The 18,070-nt window shown below is 41.7% G+C and overlaps 2 protein-coding genes and 1 long non-coding RNA gene across 31 annotated transcripts in view; 1 reads left to right on the plus strand and 2 right to left on the minus strand.

The window, feature by feature from the left end:
• Positions 1-18,070, plus strand: part of rims1b (regulating synaptic membrane exocytosis 1b) — a 172,185-nt gene that overhangs the window by 151,286 nt on the left and 2,829 nt on the right. For 24 of the 27 annotated variants that reach the window (XM_079684247.1, XM_079684236.1, XM_079684258.1 and 21 more), the window contains 6 exons: positions 191-297; positions 1,118-1,221; positions 1,334-1,494; positions 11,191-11,405; positions 14,331-14,475; positions 16,008-16,120. In XM_079684247.1, the coding sequence (XP_079540373.1) occupies positions 191-297; positions 1,118-1,221; positions 1,334-1,494; positions 11,191-11,405; positions 14,331-14,475; positions 16,008-16,120 (845 nt within the window). Of the gene's footprint in view, positions 1-190; positions 298-1,117; positions 1,222-1,333; positions 1,495-1,849; positions 2,003-11,190; positions 11,406-12,121; positions 12,275-14,330; positions 14,476-16,007; positions 16,121-18,070 lie in introns of those variants that run through there. The other 3 variants (XM_079684254.1, XM_079684255.1, XM_079684253.1) reach the window with 2 other exon arrangements.
• LOC307041154 (uncharacterized protein) lies at positions 6,158-9,169 on the minus strand. Of its 3 annotated transcripts, XM_079684477.1 has the most exons (5): positions 9,092-9,169; positions 8,334-8,722; positions 8,088-8,229; positions 7,910-7,982; positions 6,158-7,693 (listed from the first exon to the last, which is right to left on the minus strand). In XM_079684477.1, exons 2-5 carry the CDS (start codon positions 8,710-8,712, stop codon positions 6,257-6,259), a joined length of 2,031 nt encoding a protein of 676 aa, XP_079540603.1. In that variant the 5' UTR covers positions 8,713-8,722; positions 9,092-9,169; the 3' UTR covers positions 6,158-6,256. The 3 variants fall into 3 exon arrangements, with proteins under 3 accessions (XP_079540603.1, XP_079540604.1, XP_079540602.1); XM_079684478.1 differs by lacking the exon at positions 8,334-8,722 and having other exon boundaries at positions 9,092-9,143; XM_079684476.1 differs by lacking the exon at positions 9,092-9,169 and having other exon boundaries at positions 8,334-8,810.
• LOC307041238 lies at positions 11,285-14,410 on the minus strand. The gene is made up of 3 exons (XR_013808717.1): positions 14,277-14,410; positions 14,147-14,182; positions 11,285-11,423 (listed from the first exon to the last, which is right to left on the minus strand). It is a non-coding gene; the product is annotated as an uncharacterized lncRNA (long non-coding RNA).

Here is an 18,070-nt window from a genome sequence, read left to right on the forward strand (position 1 = left end):
CTTCCCCTGCCCTCCTTTACTGATGATTCTGAGCCATCCCTCTCCTCCCTACCATGACCTTTGACCTCTGATCATCAGTTTATCGACTGTGATTCTTTTTAGAGCTCCACTTCAGTTGGTGCTGATCACAGTAATAATAATAATAATATGTTCTCCTCTCTCCTTGTGTCCATGTGTTCCTGTCTGTCAGACCACACCCTCACGGCAGCCCCTCCTCTCCTACGGGGACTCCCTCATCAGGTCGCAGGGGCCGGCAGCTGCCTCAGCTCCCTGCCAAGAGCAGCAGCGTCGAGCAAGGTTTGTTGAATGGATCAAGGTTTGATTTCAGAAGATCTATGAAGAATAAAGTCCTGTTAAAGGTCATGTTAGCATATAATATGTTCACTGAAAATAATAATAATAACTTTTTTGTATGGTAGTGACTCAAACACAGTCCTTTTAGAAATGGACACATCATGTGTAGTGGCATCCAGCTTTCCAAAATGCCACAATAGAACAGAGTTGTGGACACGCAATTCAAAATAATAAGCAGCCTCAAAAATGTAATGTTTTAACAACAAATCTCAACTACTTTGGCGGTATACTTCCTCAATTTGGTATCTCAAATCTCACTTATTTTGCTGTCAAAGAACTGTCCTCAATTCCCTCCCCTGAATAACTCCTCTGTACTTGTGAGGAAGACCCAATGGGTTGGCACCACAAGGCACAAGTCATGAGAATTGTTTTGTCAAACACCTATTTAACAAAATATTATCAATGTACTGTTAATATAAATCATAATTGAATTTATAAAGTTAAAGATAAACTCCAGGCCCATTTTTAACAAAAGTAGATGGATGAGATTATATGTAGAGGTGGGATTTGGTTCACATTCCTGTCTGAGTTTTTAACCATTTTCAAATCTTACTCAGAAGCCTATTATATTTGTTCTACAGTAACATCCATCAAGAAGTCACTTGAGTGCACATCATGCTCCACCTAGTGTCAGAAGCGAGACCCTGCATGCTGAATATACTCTGCAGTGTGTCTTATTGAGAACACACTGCTGTTTCTGATTTCTACCTTTCTCTTTCTTTGTCCAATCATGTAAACCTAACCCTGTGTTTTCTTGCCTCAGCCCTTGCAGTAGAGGAACGCGCCCGACAGCTGCAGATGAAAGTACATTCCTACCGGCCTTCAGCCTCCCACGACCCCGAGACGGACCTCAAGACCAAACGGGAGGTCAGCATCTTGCGCTCTGTCCTCAGATCCCCTACTCCTCCTACACTTTATAGATGATTATTTAATTGTTCTAATCTCAATTTGAGTATAATCCCCATCCCTCCCCCTGTAGATGTACGCAGAGCAGAGGCGCGGCAGCGACAACATGTCAGCCCGGTCGTCAGACAGCGATATGAGCGATGCGTCGGCCCTCTCCCGCGCCAGCAGTGCCTCCCGCCTCAGTAGCACCAGCTACATGTCTATCCAATCAGAACGACCGGGGGGGCGACTCAGGTCAGTCCTCATTAGTCATATGTTCAGTTTAGATGTTAAGGGTGCTTTTATTACAGTCCTTTTTAAATAAGCCTAAATGTTTGGGCTACAGGAGTATTAAAGCTATTGCATGCTAATCGCTGCGTGTCTTCTTCTGTTTTATTTCTGCATGCTTCATGTTTCTGCTTCCTTTTGCATGCTCTTATCTCCTCTCTCCACACACACACACACACACACACACACACACACACACACACACACACACACACACACACACACACACACACACACACACACACACACACACACACACACACACACACACACGTATACACTGATACACTGAACGGTGGAAATCCAAACTAACTGGACTCAGATCCAAGTCATTAGAAGAGGAGAAGAGGGACAGGAGGATATCGTGGGGGGTGGATGGAGAGGAGGAGAGGAGGAGGGCGGCAGGGAAGAGACGCTTCTCTGCCGAGTTGAATCGCAGGAGACACACTGTAGCAGGAGACACCAGAGAGTCCAGGTAAAGAAGAATACTGCCCACACGGGTATTCACTGGTGATGGCAGACCATCCATCTTCTCACTGTTACTCCCCGGGTTTCAATTATAGACAAATCCTCATTGATCTCTGAGGGGGAAGTTATTATCTTTTAGCTTGCAGTCTCCAGAGAGAGGTCAGGGGTCCGCTTGAACCTGTAGTCTGCATCACAGCCTATAGAAAAGATGGATGTGAGGTCATAGGCTTCCAAAAAAGTGGGCGGCAACAGCCAATGCAATCTTGGCAGTGACTCCCCAGAAAAACTATTGTTGGAGAAGAGGCTAGCAGCACACACCTGTCAATCAAAGCTGCCACGCCCCTTATAATGCATTACTTAATTCTGAATTTGAGTCTTCATAAACATTAGAATCATTTTTTTCCAGATTTTTTAAAGAGACTTTATAAGAAAAATATTTTAAAAAATGAGATTAGATAAATGAATGTACAACTAATAAAAACACACACTTTTAAAATTGCTAACAAAAAAAAAACATAAAAAATGATCTTAATTAAAACAGTTAAACAGTAGACAACAAATATTATTATTTTCCTGTAAAAAAAAGTATCCTGAATCAGAACACATTCATCCAGTAGGAATGTTGCTGGGGTTTTCTAGAAAGTTGCTCAATTTTAGAATGAAATAGAATAAAAGATGAATAACTGAAAATAGAATACAAATATTTGAATAAACATAGGAAGTTAAAGTAACAACGTGCAATAAAAAGATACAATAATATAAAATATATATGTATGTAGAGATAACAAGTTAAAGTACACATTTTATTTAAGTAATAATAGTTATATTAACATTTAAATTTGAAGTAAAATCACATAATACATTACAGGAACACACACTCACACACATCCACACTCCCAGCTGACCAGTAGCAGTGACAGGGACAAACGACCCCCCCCCCCCCCGCCTCCTCAGTGAGCCAGGTGATGGAGTGCAGCTTATTAGCCGCTAATGTATTGAGGTCTGCAAGAGGAGAGTCTTTATGGCCTCACGGACAATCCCTACAGGCTCAACTCCCTGGCCTCTGACACACTTTCCAGAGTGACACACACACACACACACACACACACACACACACACACACACACACACACACACACACACACACACACACACACACACACACACACACACACACACACACACACACACACACACACACACACACACACACACACACACACAGGTCTGGCGAATAAATGACTAGTACATAAAGTATGGGACAAATACAAATCTCCTCCTACCTTTACACAGATCTGGTGTAACCTTAAACCAAATTCTATCAAAATCATCACAGTTATGGATTATTACGCATTTTCAAAAATGTAGTTAAAATGTACCTTTCTATTTGTATAGAAATGCAGTTGAAGAAAGAGAGAAAGAGAAAATGGGTTCCTCGTTTAGTTTTAGATGACATATTTTCTTCATCATTGACAATTGTCAATTAAAAAAATGCCTTTTTAAGATGTTTAAATTAAACTTTATAAGATACTCATTTAATTCAAATTTGATTAAGATGTCTCATAGATGTTTTAAAAAAATATTTATGATTTTTTTGCAGCTGAATTATTTAGTTGAAAATACAATATTTTGTAAGTCGTCCAACTTTATATCTATTGAGGAATATCTTAATGAATTAATATGCAATTAAAAAAAGCACAGCACACAATGCCATCAATAAATACAGCTATAATACTCATCCTAAGAAAAGAGTTTGATTTCAGAAAGCTGAAATTATGTATCATTTTGAAAAATGGGTGAGTCCGTTTGAGAAGGCCTGTAATATGGCTCATCCATGAATCAGTCTCCCCTTGCCTGATTTGCATTTATTTTTGATAAATTGCTCCTTATCCTTTCTGGTAATTCACTGAACGCTGCTTCTGTTTTTTAAGCTTATTTGCTTAAATCAAGTCAAATCTATATTCAGATATCAAGCTTTTCAATTAATTGTTTTTGCATCAAATGTATTATCACTTTACATTTTGTCTTTTGGGCAGTTTAGGTTTCAGAATAAAAAGTCACAAAAGACATTTTTTTGTGTGCATATGTTACACGCATATCAAAACTGTACAATATATATGCATATCAACTTTCATTTTGTTCAATATTATTTTGTATTATTTGTTGTATGTTCACTGTGCCTGTGTGTTTGTGGATCCCCTCTGCATGTCTCAGATCCCTCCTTGCATGCATCCTGTGTTGTTCCTGCCGGGACACCGTCCATCCGCCAGACCTGGATCCTCCCCCTCCATCTGCTGCACGCCCTTCCCTCACCCCCCTGCAGGGGGCAGAGGAGAGGCCTCAGACCACCCTCCCCCTCCCCAGTCACTCACTGGACCCTCTTGGTCCCTGTACTGTGTCTTTTAGAGCCCCGCTGGGTGTAGGGGCTCTGGGTGAAGGGGGCAGCATGGCTGTGCTCTCCTGCAGCACTTTGACCCCCTCTGAGGGGATGGACATGCGTCACCTCCTCCGAAACCCTAGGAGGCAGCATCGAGCTCTAAGCAGCTTCTGTCAGCGTGTAGCGGCGCGTTTGAGAAGACTGACCTTTAATAGAGTGGTGCAGTGATGACGTATTGTTGTAGGCCAAAATGGACGTTTTGAAATACCGTAGAAATGAAGACCGTGACACAACACACTTTTATGATAATGATAAGTTTTGTTTAGCAGGGTAATCTCCACATATTGACATTGCTTTCAATAGTCGAGGCGTAAATACAAAGGCTAGAACTGAAAAGCTAACGTTAGGCTATAAATGAACTACATGATGGCCACATGACTTCACGTCACCACGGCTAAGCTTAATGTGGCTAATAAAGTTAAGTAGTGTCAGGAACTACCTTTTTTAAGAAACATAGCTCCGTATGTTTACCAGTGGGGTATTTACTGACGTATTTTGTGTCATAGAAAAATGTACGAGAATCTAGTAAGCTTGTGGTAAACACAGAGCTTATTCCAAACACCTAACCAAAACTCATTAAAAAAACATTGACTTTGAGACGAGTGCTTACTCATCTCCAGGTTCGCGACTCATTCCTGCACCACGTCATAGATCAGTGGTTCCCAAACTTTTTTCCCAAGAGCCCCCCCAAATTACTCCTGTTGGAAGTTGCGCGCACACACACACACACACACACACACACACACACACACACACACACACACACACACACACACACACACACACACACACACACACACACACACACACACAGGGGGGGGGGGTTGCGCGACAGCGGTAATTAAAGTTTAAAAGTCTCAAAAATGCTACAACTACTGTCACAAACTGGATGAATGTGAAGTATTTTGTTAAAGGAGGATGAAAGCGTAATTAAGGAGCACTTTTGGAGTGACTTTGATGGTTATTGGACTCAGGATTAATTCATTTGGATTCCCGCTGTATGAAGAAATTAAAGGACGGCGCGGAAGTGGAAACAGTTCACAAAGGGAGGCTACACTGTTTAAAACACATGCTCAAAGTAAACCGGATTTTGCCGATGTGTTTATGTGGATTCAAAAGTCGTAAATAATCTGCAAAATGGTCGGAGATCTGGGGCCTCATTTATAACGCCGTGTAGGATTGACGTGGGAAGGTTGCTTACGTAGTAGAAATCCAAAAAATAGGTACAGAAATTTTCCAACATTTTCCGATTTACCATACATTGCGTACCGGCGAGGAAAGTGCGTAGGGGAGAGCGGGGTAATGTGAGACATTTTTTACATTTGCTCTCCTGTAGGCGAGCTAAAATGATATATCAGTAAAATGTACACATTTCCCATTAATTCAGGATGTTTCCTAGCACTGGAAATGATCAGAATGTCTTCAGGACAAAGGGCAGTGAAAATATGATTGTTTTTTAAAAAGTGGTCTTGTGTCTCACTTTACCCCAGCTAAGGGGTGAACTGAGACAGACTAGAGAAATCAAGGGGGTAAAGTGAACCACTTACCTTTTCCACTTTTAAACTACAAAAACAACACATGTTGTAACAGTTAGAATCCTGACAGATAGATTGACAACCACACATTCCAAAAATAATGTCGGATGCGCAACATAATCATGGGGATTGGTCAATTTAGCACATTTTTTAAACAAAGTAACTCCAAACAAAGTCAAATACAACATAATATATTTCAAAGTGCTTTAATAAACATTCAATTAACCATTTAACCAGTTAGATTAGAACACGATATGATATGAACATCAGCCGCATATTTAAACAAGGCCTACTCTACATTCCAGCCCTGAAGGTTACAGGGAAAGGTGAAGAGTTGCTCTCTCCGTGTTGTTCCTCCAGGCCTATTAGGTTGAGGCAGCTTCTTCACCACATCACCTTTAGGAACATGTGCCACATCCTTTTCTTTCATAGCAAACGTGGGTCTCTCCCACTCTCTGTTGTTTCCCTGGATTTTTCTGAGGAATTGGGTTAGTATTTCGTCCCCCTCAACCTTCTCAACCATGCCAACATAACGGATACTTCGGTGTTTTGTGGCAAAATTGACGAGGACGAAGTCACCCACGGACAGATCTTTGTTTCCGGGGTCACTCCTCTCATCTTCAGAGCTCTCAAAATCATCCTCAAATGGGACAGGGTCATCACTCTCCTCCGAGCTGCTATCTATGATTTTCTTCTTGGGTGCCTTCTTTTTCGGTTTTCCCTTTTCTTTGCTATTTTGCTTTTTCCCTGCCAGTTTCTTTTGTCTCTCTTCATAAGCCTGTTCTATGATTTGCTTCTCTGGAGTATCTGTTAAGATGGCTGTCTTCACACGCTTTCGTTTTGTTTGTCCTCTGGGGGGACATTTTGGAAGTGGTATGATTTCCTGAGGAGACACATATCCAGGTCGTGAGACAGCTGGCGAGGCACATCCATGTGGACCATGCAAAGTGGATGGAATAGCATCAGCGAGTGGAATAGCATCTGCAGCAGGTGGTTCATCTGCAGGGGGTGGATCATCTGCAGGCCGTGGACCATCCGGATCATCTGAAGTGGATGGACCAGTGGATGCAGGCCGCAGCTCAGGGTTTGGCCGGTCTGACACCATGGATGGTGCAAACGCCTCCTCAGGGAAAATATCTCTGTTATATGGGAAGATCCCAGTGGACTTGAAGCCAGAGGTGATATTGCGTGGTGTCACTGCTGACAAGAAGGCCTCGTTCACAAATCCTGCAATCTGATAGATGGAGACTGTTTTACCAGGGTTAGATCTCATCCACCCATCAAGAGCTCGGCTGTATAGGGTCTTGAACGGGCCATACACTGTCACGTCGAGAGGCTGCAAGCGATGGGATGTGTGGGGTGGGAGGGTGAGCAGAACAATACCATTACTCTTTGCTTTCTCCACTGCCTTGAGTGAGATGTGAGCTCTCAGATTATCCAGGATTAGCAGCATGGGATGGTCAGGAGTGCACTTAGTGTGCTTTATCAAGTGATCGAGGAACTCAGGCCAGGTGTCTTCGTTCATCCATCCTGTTCTGGTGGAGGCACCTTTGGCTCCTGGAGGTGCTCCTATCATGAAGTCGTCCTTAAACCTAACTCTGGGGAAGACAAACATGGGAGGTATGGCATTCCCAGCAGCATTCACTGCACACACCACAGTCACCAGTTCTCCTCTCTCAGCTGATGTGATAGAACCAACTTGCTTTTTCCCTTTCTCTGTCACAACCTGAATCAAGTAGAAAGTTTAGAATCAATGGCATGTGCAATCAGTAGGCTACTATTGGTCTAAAGGTACATTTTATTTTGTTGCAGTCCATTCATTTTTTTCTAGTTCACAGGCTCACAACATTACTAATAGCATTAGTTTCAGCATTCTGCCAATAGCTAGCTGGTCATTATCACAAGCCACTCAGTATCAGTCTGCTGCTCTCTAGTAGCTTACCTGCCGTGGCTTTTGTACTGTAAAGACGCCTGTTTCATCCACATTGTAAATCATGTGTGGAGGAAATGTGTGTCTGTTAAAGAAGAGAGGCAAGGGAAGAACCTTATCAGAATCAAAACCAAATCTTACAGGTAAAACCTCCATAAAACATTTGCAACTAAAGAATTAATTCTGTCACCTGTCCATCACTACAGCCAGATTTGTAAAGAACTCCCCCACTGTAGTCTTATTGAAGGCTGTAGCCCTTCCCAGGGATGTTGCCTCCGGAGTTCGGACAAAGAGATGGCGACGGGCTAGAAAGCTGCCAAACCACTCTACTCCTAAAGAGTGGACAATTCGTTATTATAAGATAAGCTTTGTGGCAAGATCAGTTGGCCTAAGTTGACCTACAGAATCATGTGATCTCTTGCGCACCCTAGCCTACCTGCACATTGTTCCTCCATCCAATTGGCAGGGACAGGGATATGGTTTTTGTCTGCATATTCAAATGCCAGTTCACGGCACTTAACTGGAGCAAGGCCATGGAACTGGTCAGCCAGTTGTTTTAAATGTTGGGCAAGCTCCTCCTCCATCTCATCTGTCAGTATTCTTTTTGCCTCAGCTACTGCACCCCAGGCTACTGATTTAACTCTCCCTTTCTCTATTTTCTTAATGAATCTTTGGAGGGTTGTCTTGTCGATATTTCTTTCCTTTCCTGCTTGTCTTAAGGACTTCTTTCCTTGCATGACCTCTGCAGCTGCACTCTCCATCTCTGTGAGGGGTGTTTGGCCCCAAGCTGTCTTCCTGATGTATCGTCTTGGCATGATGACTTTTCTACAATGTTTATGACATTAAAATTAAAACATATGTATTGTAATATTACACTAAAATATATATAAGACTAAACTTAACTTGTGCTTCATGTCGGGGTAAAGTGAGTCATCGTCTCACTTTACCCCACAGCATCTGTCTCACTTTACCCCACAGCCACCATTTTAGAAAAAACAACATCTCTAGGCAATTCAGGCTAATCTTTAACTAGCATCAATCACATGGTTTTATATGTTGGAAGTTCATCAACATGTATGATATAAGTTTTTCAACCTGAATCAATTTGCTTTGATATTACAGTTGATTACGTTCGCAGTAAGAACATTTACTTTTACATGCAACAAACACATTTTTGTGAAAAAAAATACTTACCACAGAACCAGCACCAACTTCTCCTTCATGACAAGTGGGGGGTGGGAGGGGCTTGAAAACATTATGGTCACATGACCGCAAATTTGTTTCTTTGCCTAGTTACAGCGGGTGTCTCACATTACCCAGTGTCCCACATTACCCCGCTCTCCCCTATGGCACTTCCTACGCCGGTTTCCCTTTATAAATCACAATCAACTCGAAATGCGGTGCAGTTTTTGCGGGCTTCACGTAACGCCCATATTTGCCTATAAATAGTCAAAGAAACGCCCATTCATTCATTCATTTTGACTGACTTTATGAAGAAGATAGCAGGAAATGACGACAGAACAGCTAAAAAATACATCTCACACCGTGTCAGATTTTGGTTATTTTGGGGAGGTCGAGATAAATCATATTGTTTGGTGGATGCAGTTTGAACCAGAGTAGCAGCATGGAGGTCGGATCGTCACCTAAATAAATAAATAAGTGGTCCGAAAAAGGTTCATGACAAAAAGAATACACATAGCTTTCCTCAGGCTGTGTTTGTACCGGGGACAGGAGACCCCCGTTGATGAGAAACTGTAAGAAATGATCGGGGAATCCCTCCGGAGTGGAGTCATGACGACAAGGATCTGAATTATGTTTTCGTATAGTGGTTTGCGTCCCAGGTGTCGATCAGCTGTGCGCAGCGTCTCCACTGCAGCAAATCTATAGGCTACCCACCAGTTAAAGGAAATACAACTCATGTGTTGTTATATTAGCTGTACAATTTACCACATATGGTGTTCATACCTCCTGTTTTTTATGAGCGACTTATCAAGTCTTAGCAAACGGCATAAAACATTATTAAACATGATAGTATAAAACCATGCTCGTACAGCCTATAGAAATGCAAAACGGCGTCAGTTTAGACGTAATTCTGTGCTCCTGCTTACCGCATAATTTATGAGAAAACATTTCATAACATTAACACAACATATTCGAGGTGGTTTTAAATAACATATCCGTATTTATATATTTCTCCCAGTTATGTTTTTGTGTGTACTGAGGAGTCTCAAACAGGCGTTTGTTAAATAATTTTAAGATTGGCTTTATTCAATTTGTGAAAATGAATTCTTCATATATGATAAATGAGAGGTAACATTTTATTTATTGTATTATTTCCACTTCTCTCCATTCTTCCTTCTGCCAACGGTGTCGCAGTTTCTCGTCTCTCCCGCTTTTGTGCTTTGTGCATCAGGCATGGGTTTTGTGTGGAGGACCGCACGTTTTCCCTTCAAGTTAGTATTTTATAAATCGCAAACATTGCGTAGAAACTGGCGTACGCCATTTTTTGAGCGTATATCCCTTTATAAATGAGGCCCCTGATCGGAGCAACTGGGACAAATGATCAAACTGAAACCGGCATGGACAATAACTATGTTTTAAAAATGCGCTTATCCAGACAAGCCTGGTTTGGACACTTTACGGGCAGAAGAAACATTTATATTAAAGAAAGAATTATACATGTTTGTCTTTGCCTTTATTAGCTACTAACTTGAATTGTTATTCAAATGAATTAATCAATTATTTTTTTTGTTTTTATTGTAATGTAGAGACAAGGCTTTTAGTGCCAATCTTGTATTGCTTTACAATTATATGTAAAAAAAAAAAAAAAAAGTCTAAATATCATATTTGGCCTCAAATCATCTGAGGCCTGGCGCCCCTCCCCCTGCGATCTTGGGCGCGCCCCCCAGGTTGGGAACCACTGCTATAGATTATATGATTATCAGCTTTGGACTGTTAGAACATTTAACCATAACCAGCATGGTCTCTTAAGATCTAAATATATGTATCTGGAGAGTTAAGTGACATCACAATCATGTTACAAGTTTTAGTTATGTGTTGGGATATGCTAAATGTCTGTTATCATAATTTCCCTCCTTTGTGTCCCAGGTGTAAACTCATCTGTTATTGTTCCACGTTGTGTGAATAAATACCATTCCTCCACCTCAGCCACTTTGAAATGTTCCATTCATCATTATGTATCACATCTTGTCCTCAATGCTAAAGGTACAGTACAGAGACATCCATTCTGTATGCCACCAGGTCACATGGTCACTCAGTATTTTTCTCTCCAGTCGGCAGCTGCGTTCGGTGGGCCGTAAGATGCTGAAGAGCTCCAGTGTGAGCGGAGAGATCTACACCCAGGAGCGCACGGACGGCAGCCAATCAGACACGGCGCTGGGCACGGTGGGCGGGGGCAACAAGAAGAGGCGCTCCAGTCTGAGCGCGAGGGTGGTGGCCATCGTCGGGAACCGCCGCAGTCGCAGCACGTCTCAGATCAACGGCCCTGGTGAGTTACCATGGCAACCTTTTAAATCGTCACAACACATCTTGTTAGTAATGTGTGATAATTGTGGCTCCCAGGATGAACACTTAATATCATAATGTACTTGTGAAATATTGCATATACTGCAATAGAAAAAGTTCCCTTTTAGAAATCAATTAACTCAATATTAAAACAAGGTCATATACAAGGGTAAAATAATTTGATACCAGAAAATGAGTGCACATATAAAAGTGAATGTTTATGATACTGCAGGGATGTTTCCTTTTGTCTGGATTGCAAAACACACTTTTCATGTGACCTGGCTCGGGCAGTCACAACAAAAAAGATGTGATAATCAGTAGAGTCAGTGGTGTGTGATGAGCTTGAGTGAAGTGTGATTGTGTGTGTGTGTGTGTGTGTGTGTGTGTGTGTGTGTGTGTGTGTGTGTGTGTGTGTGTGTCTGTGTCTGTGTCTGTGTCTGTGTGTGTTAGGCTTGGGCGGTATGACGGTATTACGGTATACCAGGGTATTTCGAAATACCGTCGGTATGATTTTCAATACCGTGACGTCACAGACTGTGCGCCAAATCATAGATGCGTTTCATTCTATTACACTGACACGGAGTTTTGACAGGGACGACATTGGTTGTAATGCACAGCACGCGCCAGCAGAGGGCAGGGGAGGGCAGTCCGTCTTTCCCTCTCTCAGAGCTCAGCACAGAGCTGAGCTGAGCAAGATGGCGGCAGCATTTGCCGGTCCCGAACTCGGACAACTAGTAAAAACGAAAAATGCCTCTGCGCCTGTTTGGGACTATTTTGGGTTTACTCGTCGCCAGTGACTTCATCCAGGACAACGAGAGACAGAGGCACTTCTTAGGGAATGTTTAAGACGGGGTGAGTGAGTGTTGACATTTTTTAATCCTATGCAACTGGTTGATGGTTTTGTAGTCGAGGTCGGACGGTTTTAAAAACGAAAGCATTTACATGCTAAACATTCACGCGAGTAATCCAATGAATCAAATGGAAATAAGGTTTTAAACACATGCACGGAATAATATTGCCAAACTAGTTAGTGAATATAGCAAACTTTATTCAATAAGTCAAGTATTTACTCCCGGAAAATGTTTATGTATGATGATATATTGTTAACCTAGCTCACTATGGAAACAACATCGGACATCTACAAACGCGTCCTGTATCCGATCTCAAAATGTCCCATTTGCACAATGTGTCATGTATGCAGCCCTTGTTTTGCACTTGCGCGCACGTCGCGGCACTTTGCGAGCGTCTACCGGCTCGGGCTTTATTTTACACCGAACATATAATATACCGTTCGAAACATCTATTTGCCGCCGAACGCCACCTCACTCAAGTCGACCCAAGTCATACCGTCAGTGGCGGCTGGTGGAAAATATTTTTGGTGGGGCTGTTGATATAGTGAGTAAAAAAAATGTGGGGGGTAGAAATTACCCCTTAAATTGGGACTGATACCGTCATATACCCTATACCACGGTATGATGTCAGCAAGGTATGACGGCATGAAAAAAATGATACCGCCCATGCCTAGTGTGTGTGTGTGTGTGTGTGTGTGTGTGTGTGTGTGTGTGTGTGTGTGTGTGTGTGTTGTAACATGCAAACAAAGGAAAGGGTAAACCAACCAAACCAAAGTCTATTTGTTGAGAAAGCACAGCAAAGAGAGAGGGAGACTAGAGCTACTGCAGGAGGTGAAGTAGCTCAGCACACTGAGCAGAGATTCATCTTTTTAGTGTCCTGCAGGTGAGAGGCAGGTGAGAGGCAGAGACACTCAATGATGTCACCCGCAGGGGCATCACACACTCAATAGCCCAACACAGTCATTTTCTAATCGTACATAATTATGTTTTATAATCTGCAATACATTTTGCACCAATCAAACATGTGTGTCCCTCTCTGCCTGCTGGGGACAGGAGAGAGGAAGTGGAGATAAACCTTCATTTGTTCAAGCTTTCCTGTTCAAGATGGATGAGAAAAATAAGTTCAACTTTAGGAATTTACAAGACGATCAGGAGTCATCATTGACATCATGCGTATACAAGGGATGTTGGGGGTCTCAGACATGCCTCTACCTTTGTCTCTTTGCACGCTATATTGCAAAACATGGAGTCAGAAGGTGGTAGTAGTCAGACCAAGATGCAACACACGGCTGTTTGGGATGTTTTTGTCTGCCCAACAATTTCCTGTATACTGTTAACCAGATTCAGCAGGAAATGGATGCAACTTTGGTGTGCTTCAGAAAGACAACATCACGCAGTTTTTAACTAAATCTGTGGACTGTATTTTTATCATCTCTTGGATTAGCTTGTGAATTAATTGAGATAAAAAGTTTGATATGGTAAATTTGCCCTGGAAGTAGCTCCAATTCTCTACCATGCTTTTAAACCACAAAAGGGGTTACAGGTAATAGTATATTGATAGATCTCTATTAACTTTTACATTAAAAAAAAAACAATAAAATAGAGTAAGTGTAATGATCCGCATGGACTTTCCTCTTCACACTCAACCCAAAGACCCTTCCTCAAGCTCTGGCTACTACATCTAAAATGTACAATTTTAAAGTTATGTAAAAACAATTTATACAATTATATAAATAAATACATTTAAAAAATGAATAAAAAATAGGTTTCAATATAAATTGAAAAGAGAAAAAATAGGCAAGCAGAACGAAATCTCAAACTGTTCCTCAAAGAAAACCATTTGAATCAGAATATTGCAGATGAATAAACTTACCTATGAGGGGAAATGGCTGCTTTGGATCACCGCTACCTAGGTTGAAAAACAGTGTCAGGCTTCCAGACTTCACTCAATCAAAGCTGTTTATCAGTAGGCGTGCACATACGTATGTGGGTAATAAATATACCATGTACTGTTACCACAACATTGTGATGTTTCCTGTCCCTCCTTTTTGCCTCAGAGGGGAAGAGTAAGAAGGAGAAGGGAGCCCCCATCCAGAGGAGCACAGAGACCGGCATGGCGGTAGAGCTGACCCGGAACATGAGCCGGCAGCCCAGCAGGGAGTCCACCAACGGCAGCATGAACAGCTGCACCTCAGAGGGGAAGTCAGTAACCACACACTTCCTGCTTCATCATCATCATCATCATCATCATCATCATCAGCCACCTAAACAGCCTGTTCACAGACTAAAGTAGTGCATAGTGCATAATCCATCCATATGTACAGTTTACTGCAGGGGTGTCAAACTCAATTTCAACTCGGCCCACATTAGCATCACGGTTGCACTCAAAGGGCCAGTTTTATATATAAGACTATATAAGAATAAATATATAAATATTTAATATATATAAAATAATGTAGTATATAACATTATTGCCTCTGCATTGGATTATTATCTGATAGTAATAACTTCATAATTAACTACGTCTGAAAGCAGAAGTCTAGGGCAAACAATTGCAAGTCTCTTCAGTGCGCATCTCACAAAAGGATTTAAAAAGAAAAGCCAAATTCTGGAAAAACCAAAAAAAATAAGGGACATTTTGAAAAAAAGTCAAATTCCGAGAAAAAAAGTCTAATTTGAGATGCATTGTCGGACATGTAGTTTATGGACAATGTGCTTCTGTAAAGCGGCATTTAACCGTATAATAAACATATTATATTCTTTGCAAGCTCTTGTGGGGCCACATAAAATGAAGTTGCGGGCCGGATTTGTCCCCCGGGCCTTGAGTTTGATACCCCTGGTTTACTGCATACTAAATTATGAAGTATGTAATTAGCAGCAGAATGTTCAGGCGACAGTAAACTCAGGCAAAACATCTTCTCTGCATAACATGACCGTATCAATCACATGACCGACCAATCACATGACTATCAATTATATGGCCATATCAATCCCATTATCCTATCGATCAACCCCTAGAATTAATTCTATTAGTCAAGAAAACTCTCCTGGTGACTTCTTTCCTCAATCTGACAACATGTACCCTCCCTCATCGACCTTGAAGCGCCTCAGTTGCAGCACCGTGCTGCTGGTGTGGCAGCCCAGGTGAATGAGGGAGGGGTACATGTTGTCAGATTGAGGAACAATTCACCAGGAGAGTTTCTTACCACTTATCACTCTCCAATATTCCTAATTATTTAATTCAACAGAAGAACCACAATATGTTAGTTTGAAGTTTGGACGCAGCCCAGTTTCGATTACAGTCACTCTCCACATCTTTCTCTTATCATTTTCTTACTTAATTTTATTATTTTGTATCTATTCAATGTGTAATTAGGCTACATTTTTGATATACCGTATATTCTTTTTTGTTGGATTCAAACAGAAAATGTGGATGTGACAGTGAAGTTTGGATGGCAGCATGTTCAGAGGTTTTATATCGAGCAGTGTGTGTCATGTGACAGTAAACACAATGTGATATAATGAGCACATTGTTCAAAGAAACGGACTCAGTGGGGCGATGATAAACACAAACTTTGACTGAATCAAATTAAAGCTGTAGTGTTTTCTGTGATGGATTCTCTCGCTTGAGCAGTTTTCGAGATGTTTTCATGCTGTAAATAATGACTGGCAGCAGATTGAGCTGACTGGTCCTTTCCTGATGTGTAATCCTGTCTCTGTGTTCTCTGTGTTAGTTTGATCTTCCCTGGAGTCAACCTGGGAGCCAGTAGTCAGTTCAGTGACTTCCTGGACGGCCTGGGACCGGCTCAGCTAGTGGGGCGGCAAACTCTGGCTACACCTGCAATAGGTAAGATACTGATGATTAAAAACAGCATCTTTCTTTCCCCTTATTTTATTATAAAATATTTTCATTTTAGTTTTTAATTAAGTATTATTATCAATCGTACATTTCCCTAATTGTTTTAGTGTTTGTTTGGGATTTATTTCATTAGGACTGAGAAGCTGGGTTGTGATTGGTGCCCAGTTTGAGCTCAATGGATACAAATATATGCATATACAGTTGGGCAAAAAAGTATTTAGTCAGCCACCAATTGTGCTAGTTCTCCCACTTAAAAAGATGAGAGAGGCCTGTAATTTTCATCCTAGGTATACTTCAACTATGAGAGACAAAATGAGAAAAACAAATCCAGAAAATCACATTGTCTGATTTTTAAAGAATTTGTTTGCAAATTATGGTGGAAAATAAGTATTTGGTCAATAACAAAAGTTCATCTCAATACTTTGTTATATACCCTTATATACGCTTTCTGTAAGTCTTCACAAGGTTTTCACACTGTTGCTGGTATTTTGGCCCATTCCTCCATGCAGATCTCCTCTAGAGCAGTGATGTTTTGGGGCTGTCGCTGGGCAACACGGACTTTCAACTCCCTCCAAAGATTTTCTATGGGGTTGAAATCTGGAGACTGGCTAGGCCACTCCAGGACCTTGAAATGCTTCTTACGAAGCCACTCCTTCGTTGCCCGGGCGGTGTGTTTGGGATCATTGTCATGCTGAAAGACCCAGCCACGTTTCATCTTCAATGCCCTTGCTGATGGAAGGAGGTTGTCACTCAAAATCTCACGATACATGGCCCCATTCATTCTTTCCTTTACACGGATCAGTCGTCCTGGTCCCTTTGCAGAAAAACAGCCCCAAAGCATGATGTTTCCACCCTCATGTTTCACAGTAGGTATGGTCTTCTTTGGATGCAACTCAGCATTCTTTCTCCTCCAAACACGTCTAGTTGAGTTTTTACCAAAAAGTTCTATTTTGGTTTCATCTGACCATATGACATTCTCCCAATCCTCTTCTGGATCATCTAAATGCTCTCTAGCAAACTTCAGACGGGCCTGGACATGTACTGGCTTAAGCAGGGGGACACGTCTGGCACTGCAGGATTAGAGTCCCTGGCGGCGTAGTGTGTTACTGACGGTAGCCTTTGTTACTTTGGTCCCAGCTCTCTGCAGGTCATTGACTAGGTCCCCCCGCGTTGTTCTGAGATTTTTGCTCACCGTTCTTGTGATCATTTTGACCCCACGGGGTGAGATCTTGCGTGGAGCCCCAGATCGAGGGAGATTATCAGTGGTCTTGTATGTCTTCCATTTTCTAATAATTGCTCCCACAGTTGATTTCTTCACACCAAGCTGCTTACCTATTGCAGATTCAGTCTTCCCAGCCTGGTGCAGGTCTACAATTTTGTTTCTGGTGTTCTTTGACAGCTCTTTGGTCTTGGCCATAGTGGAGTTTGGAGTGTGACTGTTTGAGATGGTGGACAGGTGTCTTTTATACTGATAACGAGTTCAAACAGGTGCCATTAATAAAGTTAACAAGTGGAGGACAGAGGAGGCTCTTAAAGAAGAAGTTACAGGTCTGTGACAGCCAGAAATCTTGTTTGTTTGTAGGTGAACAAATACTTATTTTCCACCATAACTTTCAAATAAATTCTTTAAAAATCAGACAATGTGAGTTTCTGGAATTTTTTTTCTCATTTTGTCTCTCAAAGTTGAAGTGTACCTAGGATGAAAATTACAGGCCTCTCTCATATTTTTAAGTGGGAGAACTTGCACAATTGGTGGCTGACTAAATACTTTTTTGCCCCACTGTATGTCCTATGGTGATACAATGATGCTGTTGATGCAATATGTATTTCTTAAATCTAGCACTAAGTTAAGTACTGAGCACATAATTATTTGAATCAATCAGTTTCAATCAGACCTCTCTACTTTCACTATGGGCCAGCACATCAGAAGAGAAACGT

Source organism: Notothenia rossii (genome assembly GCF_949606895.1).
Source record: "Notothenia rossii genome assembly, chromosome: 1".
Taxonomy (NCBI): domain Eukaryota; kingdom Metazoa; phylum Chordata; class Actinopteri; order Perciformes; family Nototheniidae; genus Notothenia; species Notothenia rossii.

Excerpts from the sequence above, each read along its gene's own strand:
- LOC307041154 (XM_079684477.1), bottom strand. The coding sequence starts at position 8,712 with ATGCCAAGACGATACATCAGGAAGACAGCTTGGGGCCAAACACCCCTC. Across the intron at positions 8,230-8,333 it reads GATGGAGGAACAATGTGCAG|GAGTAGAGTGGTTTGGCAGC; the intron begins GTAGGCTAGGGT and ends TCCACTCTTTAG. Across the intron at positions 7,694-7,909 it reads CAGTACAAAAGCCACGGCAG|GTTGTGACAGAGAAAGGGAA; the intron begins GTAAGCTACTAG and ends TACTTGATTCAG.